We start from the raw sequence: 7,535 nt of genomic DNA, 5'->3' as shown, positions 1-7,535 counted from the left end.
TATATAATATATATATATAATAGAGAGAGAGAGATACAAAGGGAGAAAGGGAAAGATAAGGCATACCTGTCATACCACTGTGACATTCCATGGAGATCACTAAGATGAGCAGTTATATTCTGGCTTACTCTGGGGAAAGAAGACAGGGATTGGACTTTTTAAAAAACTCTATGTCTTGCAATCATTCTAAGTCACGTTTTGGAAATCTAGTTAATCCACTCCTTGTCCCTTTTTGAAAAGGTTGGAGAGTGATGTTAACCGCACCAAATGACTGGCTCACCACACAGGCAGGGGTGTAACTTTTTGTAAGCCAATGAAATGAAAGTAAAGGAATGACGTAGGAGAAGGCTGTGCACACATGAGATTGTCTGCTTTACGCTTTCATTTATCTTCTTGCTGTCACACTCACTGTCAACAGGTTCATCGAGGGAGCTAACCGTTAATTGTTTTAATGTTCCTTTTTCTTTTACATATCTTGATTTTCTCTCTATTTCTTTGTATTTGGGGCTTTCAGGTACATGACAAAATATCAAACACAATTTCCAATCCCCAACGAATTCGAGTTATCCGTGTTTGATGGCGTGATGAATATTCATATATATATAATATAGTGTGTTTGTGTGAGTATGCGTGCGTGCATGCCTGCGTGTGTGCGAGAGCACGTGTGTGCGTGTGCGTGTGCGTGTGCGTGTGCGTGTGTGTGTGCGTGTGTGTGTGTGTGTGTGTGTGAAATCAGGCACTTGTCAGTAATAGGGTTAGAGCTATAGTCTTAAAGCCAGTTTATTTCTCTTGCTTTCAATGAAAAAATTAACCACCTGTTTATTTGCGATTGGAGGTGGAGGTCGCCATGTTTCAAAGGTAAAATTAGAGAGTTGGCTGCCAAATTTTAGAGACTTCCAAAGCTTGAGAGTCCTTGGAAATTTCAAATTTACATTTTTTGTGTCTCTAAGCAATGTTTTCCAGTAAAAATCCACACAGAAATGGGTCTTTTATATGGACATATAAAAAAATGGTTAAGCCAAAAAAACAAAAATTTGGTAAGAATTGCCATACCAGCGGAAAAATGCCAATTTCTCCAAATGTATAATTTTGACGAGTGGCTGATTTCACCATGATAATATATATATATATATATATATATATATATATGACACAACCTCTTTCAAAGTCCAGGGTTTTTATGAATTGTTATCAAGCCTAATTTGATATGAAGGGGAGGAAAGATGATTTTTTTCCCCACGACACAAATGGTTCATTGACAACATTTTTCTCTCCAACTATTAAAGCTGTCCTCACTGGTCAAATCTTTTTGTTCCAGTGTTTATCCTTTGACTATCCCACAGACAAAGAGAACGTGGATACTTTGTATATATACATCCAGTTGGATAAGTAAGAAGTTAACAATTTTCAGATCAACACAATCCTTTTAGTTGTGCCTGTATTCAAGTCAATCCAGCAGTATTTTTGTGCGCCTGCATTTTTCTTTAAGTAGAATCGAGTAGCAAATAGGAACTGACCCAAATGAATTTCCATTACAGTGTAGCACACACTTCAGACTCCTCTTCGAACTGTCTAAAAAAGGTCTACACTCATTGGGTCGTAGTCAGATGCACCCAATGCATGTAATGATACTTGCACATTTTGACAAAAAAACAAAGTCCTTATATGTTGCAAAGTACTGTAGTAGTTCCTTTTCCCTACTATGACAAATCTATCTCTACATCATCTTTTACACAGTTGTCGTTTTTTTCTTTCGGTTTTCAAGCCAAACATTCTCATAAACCAATATTGAATCATTCAATTCTGGCTGACTGAAAGAACTGGGATTTGAAATTGATTTGTGTAAAAAAAAAAAATTTTCATCCTTAAGCTTGTACACTACTTTTACAAAATCACTAAACACTCTTTTTACCACAAAAAGTGGTCTATATAGGCAAACTAATAATTTTTACAAGATATTTTGGGATTTTTAAAAAAGTGTGTTTATGAACAATCATATCACAACTTGAAGATTGAATAACTTTTATTACCTAAAAAACAAAATAAATGACCCAAAACAAAAAAATCCAATAATAGGGGTGTCATAACCTGTAAACACCCACAATTCCACATACTTGTACTATTCTTCATGTTAATTTTTACAGTTCAACTCCAAATCATGTCACAAATATCAAAGTTGTAATACACGTTCAAACACAATTCCAAAATATAATATTACTAGTCTTTGACTATTTGTAACAGTCAAAAAGGAAAGATGGCATTGCCATCAGTCTCCGGGGACTGAAATTCTTTGTTCGAAATATTTGAGAGTTCAACAAATATATAAAGAAACAAAACAAACAGCAGTTTCATACCTCTGGAGTTGTCTCACAACCAATTTCTGAATGTTTGAGTAGGAATTCTCAACAGAAAAACCAAGCTTCTTCAAACCCTGTAAATAAAAAAAAAAGATAATTACCACAACATTCACAACATGGTCGGTTTTACCCTCACAACACAATTGTTTGCAAACATTTCAGGTATATTTTACTGTTATATTTTTTTTTGAAAAAGTAATAACAATAGTTTGTTCTTCGTGAACTGATAAGGATCTTTAACATTTAAGGAGGTAGAGAAGTTATAGATCTTGCCAGCTAGCACAGGTAGCTATCCTGGCCAAGAGACTGGAGCCCCCATCTCCAAGGAAAAAATAGCAAGCAACTTGTAATGGACACAAATGTCATGACTCGCCGCAGACAGCAGCGCCTCTCCCTTTCCTAAAGCAGCATGCTTATCTTCTTTAACATACGGTTAGTTGTTTTAACCTCCTTATGGCCTCGCTTGTGACCTTCAAGTACATGTACTACTATTTTTAAGAAAGATTTTCCACAAACAGAACACAAAAGCCATACTTTATGGCAGTAAATTATTTGTACAGAGAAAGACAAAAATGCAGTTCAGAGGAATTATGGCAAGAATCCTGCAAGCAAAGTAGAGGAGTGAAATGCCACGATGAACGTCACAGCACTGACGATCACCTTTGTCTTGCATAAATGCACACTTATTGAGTATTTGAACTGCTAAGGTAGCCCTTCATTTTCAAACATAATTTTGAATAACTTGGTCAGTTTCTGAATGAGCGAGTCACAACCATAAACATTCTATTTTATTTCACATGGAACTGAATCATCCACTGGACATTTATTAAGAGATAGCTATTGTACACATCATCCCAACAGAAAGACATTGGGTAAAATAGACTTCTCCATGTGGGAATCAATTTAAATCTTTAGCATACAGTCATAAGTTCATAAAACATTATGAAGCTTACCTTGTCAGTAAGTTCAGTCAGCAAAAATGACTCAAAGTCCAGGCTGAAACAGTGAAGTACAAACACATGAATACACATAGTCAACACTAAGTAACTATCACTTTGAATGCTTTAGATTTTTCTCATGAAGAGTTACTTTTTCCATTCTTCTTTTATTATATTCATTTATTGTTTTTTACTTTCTTCAGGAATCAGTGCTTCCCTCCTTTTCATGTCTTTCTCACACTTTATTGTTGCCTCTCCCACTGATTTAATCATTGATTTTATAGACATATCAAAAATAGGGCAAGAAAGTTTGACCAATTTGTTCAATCTAATACTAGAAAAGGCCATTACTGACATTACAAGAAAGAAACAAACAAAGAAAAACTATGCAGTTGGAAAAAAATCTTCCTTTGTGAATCCGACCCCATGTTATATGATAAGAACACGCACGTTAACATTTTATATTTTTATTTCAAACAGTTAATTTTTTTACAATAAATAAATAAACAAAAAACCACCAAAAATCCCATAGTACCAACTGCATTCAGAGTACAAGATGTATCCAAAAGAGACAGCAGATGGGGTGGAACATTCAGGAGCAAGAAGAACAAATTTATATCATATTAATATATATATATATACATTCGGTTAAGTCCCTTATACTTAGATTATATGATATGAAAATTTTTGAATTTTGCTCAATTATTTTCCCTAACACATATTTTTAATAAACCTCAGGTTTTCCGGAAAAGACAACCAAAATACTTTGTGTAAATAACCTGTGTGTGGTGGGGGGGGGGGACCTATCTATCTATCTATCTATCTATCTATCTATCTATCTATCTATCTATCTATCTATCTATCTATCTATCTATCTATCTATCTATCTATCTATCTATCTATCTATCTATCTATCTATCTATCTATCTATCTATCTATCTATCTATCTATCTATCTATCGATCGATGGATGGATGGATGGATGGATGGATGGATGGATGGATGGATGGATGGATGGATGGATGGATGGATGGATGGATGGATGGATGGATGGATGGATGGATGGATGGATGGATGGATAGATAGATAGATAGATAGATATTATGTATACAGTAGCGTCCAAAAGAAACTTGAAAATGTAATCACCTAGTCATCGTGTTTAAGCCTCGCATATCACTTTAAAGCCAAATAAATTCTGCTTCATCTGACTCATTACTAATTCCCCTATGCTAAGAGACTCCCACGTCATTGTCACTCAAAACTGACCTTTAAAAAATCAGGCTTGGCAAAATTGGGCGAAATCAAAGAAACCTCAAATTGTCTTCGCGCGTATGTTGAGGAGCACCAATGTTGACAGAAAGGACATACGACGTACATTGCATATCCAATGAAGGGAGAAATTTGTGTCAGCAGCAATAAACAGTATTTTATTACGATATTTTGTCACGATGTCACGATAGTTTCAAACAAAACGGAAAACAGAGAAATCACAAAGACCTCTCAAAACTTGGATATAACATTAAATGTGCTAATTGTTACTTTGTTTAGGAGCCATTGGTTTGTGTGTGTGTGTGGGGGGGGGGGGGGGGGTCGTTTTGTTTTGTTTTTTGTATCCGCGAACCCAATGGGTACCGACTCTTAAATCTTGGACACAGTTATTTGTCATTTCATCCCAAAAGTCACAGAGAGTTGCAAACAAAGGGTCTTGTTTTAGTAAAGAGTTTTACGGCGCTCGCAACTGCGCAAGAATAAAGGGTCTGAATTGGGAGTGAAGTTGCTTTTCTTCAGCTGCTGTTTCATGGGACTTCACACACTTGTAGGATTCATATCGGGGCTATTTACAGGTGACCACTCCAACGTTGATTTGGTTTGGTTTTCCAAGAACTATATAGAGGCATTGGTTCTGAGAGAAAGTGCTTTGCTATGCATGGAGACATCTACTTGAATGACACCAAGACGAAAATCGGGGTATGACAGGACGTTCCAGCACTTGCGCGATGTAGTCCATCAAACCAAGCCATCCGGTGATTCTCACGAGGGTGGTTTTGTTTATTCCACCCCAGACCACCCAAAACCATGGCAGTTTCGTGGTCTCTGTTCCTCACTAACAACTGACAGACAATTATGTTCAAAATGTAACAGACTCCATGTCCAAAAACATGAACCCAATAGCTCCCAAACAAAGACAAAATTAAAGCTAATGAACACATGTCACTGTTAAGTTCAGGCCTTGCGTGGTACATGTATTTGTAACTACTCTGTTTTCCAATCTGTATGAAAATATCATCAGAAGATGCTGTTCGTTGCAGAGATATTATCGATTCATTTGATATAATTCAATACATGTGCATTCCGCGAATGCTGATGATCTCAATAAAGGCGAGAACACACTTTACAGTTTCTTTGATTTTGCACAATATTGCCAAGCCTGATTTTTTAAAGTCCATTTCGAGTGACCACAACTCTGGCAACTCCTAACAGTAATAACAGATGAAATATTAATGTGTCAAATGATGCATAATTCATTTAGCTTTAAATTGATATGCTGCACGAATGCAACACTTTAACATGATGATTGTGTGATTACATTTTTAAGTTTCTTTTGGACGCCACTGACTCTTTGTTGTTGTTGTTGCTGTTGTTGTTGTTGTTGAATTTAGAAGACAGGAAAAAACAAGTTAAAAAAAAAAAGCAAGATTGCACCATGTAGTTGTTTTTATCACAAAGAGGAAGGACAGCTAACTGTCAGTTTCAACTACCGTACTAATCTCATGTCAGAAATGGGAGAGGCGAGTTGTGACGTAGAATCCCTTTGAAGTTTTCCGCCACTGCTCAGATAAGAAAAAGTATAGGAAAAAAAATCATTTTTCGGATTTTGGAGTATCTTTATAGAGTATCTATATCAAGAATCCCTCTTTAGAAGCCTAATTTCTTTTTCAAACTTATAAATAGCTGGAAAATGCATTTGAGAGAGGTAGCAATGTAGGACAATTTTCACAAAAAATTATCTCTCTATGCAGTTTTCTCAGAATTTGGCTCTGTAAGGTCAATCTACCTACCAACAGTAATCGCCATGTCTACTATTAGGCTTCTATCTCCATGAGCGTTGATAATTGACATAATATAAAATTGGTTAGAAAAATGCAGAATCAATCCTTTATTTTTGATGGCTCGAGTTTTTATGGCTAAAATCTTGAATTTCTTGCTTGGAAACCTTGTTTGGTACTAGAGTCTATGTCACACCCTTGTGTGCAGAAAAGCAAGCATTAGTAGACCAAAAACTATAGTCTTTGGGTGTTGACCATAGCTAGACCCCCTTAAACTTTGCAGAACTTTAGAAATTATTATCGCAGCTACGAACCGATTTCGTTTTCGGAATCAGTGTATAAAAACAAGCAAAGTTGTTAGGGCGGAACTTGATTTGATGCCACACATTTAAAGTTTAGCAAACTTTGTGTTAGAATTGAGGAAGGCTCCCCGAACCCAGCATCCATCCCGAACACACAACTAACATGTTTAGCAGTGCTATCTGACAAAAATGATTAACGATTAACGGCTAGAGGTGCTGAGAAGCTGAAATAAAATAGACTCTTCGATCCATCCAGAAAAACAAAATTCTGGCAATCCTTGATCAGAGGCTGTTGCTCCGACACAGTAAACACGCAACTGACAAAGTTAAAGTATGGGTCGCGTAACGTTCGGGTTGAGCCGATTCAGAGAAGACTACATCTCACCTAGATAGTCAAATGAGAAGATTGATTGATACCTCAGGGGGTGGGGTTGGGAGGGGGGATTATAAAGCCTTCTTGTTATTCAAAATTTGACAGCTTCATCGGCAAAGATTCAAAGAGAGTAAAACAATATGCAGAACTTTCTGGATAATGGGAAATTTCGATAGGTAACATGAATTTAAAAAAGCAGGAAATCCTTTAAGTCGATTCAAGGAAAGGAAATGTTAACCCCGCACGACGTGGAAAAATGGATGGAAAATGGGTTGCCTTAATACAATGAACTGAACGTACTATACTTCAACGTCTAGTCTTCTTTTATCGTCTAAATCAATAACCAAAACAGGTTTTTTTGCACGCTAGAAAATACTAAATGTATTACGGGGTGCCCACTACGGCTGGGATCGGCCGATCGGGCCGATCGCCCGACTTGATCGCCTCAAAAACAAACGTGTTTGTTTTCAGTTTCTGGCGATCGAGTCGGGCGATCGACCTGATCCAGCCGTAGTAGGC

The 7,535-nt window shown here is 36.7% G+C and overlaps 1 protein-coding gene across 1 annotated transcript in view; it reads right to left on the bottom strand.

Annotated features, from left to right (window-relative positions):
• LOC101847509 (anaphase-promoting complex subunit 4) overlaps positions 1-7,535 on the bottom strand; it is a gene marked incomplete in the record, with an annotated part of 226,336 nt that overhangs the window by 161,407 nt on the left and 57,394 nt on the right. Inside the window, 3 exon segments of the mRNA XM_013085139.2 lie at positions 67-129; positions 2,355-2,431; positions 3,311-3,353. Coding sequence (XP_012940593.1) covers positions 67-129; positions 2,355-2,431; positions 3,311-3,353 — 183 coding nt within the window.

This window comes from Aplysia californica, unplaced genomic scaffold, assembly GCF_000002075.1.
Source record: "Aplysia californica isolate F4 #8 unplaced genomic scaffold, AplCal3.0 scaffold00349, whole genome shotgun sequence".
NCBI lineage: Eukaryota > Metazoa > Mollusca > Gastropoda > Aplysiida > Aplysiidae > Aplysia > Aplysia californica.
This window is presented reverse-complemented; position numbering and strand designations above follow the sequence as displayed.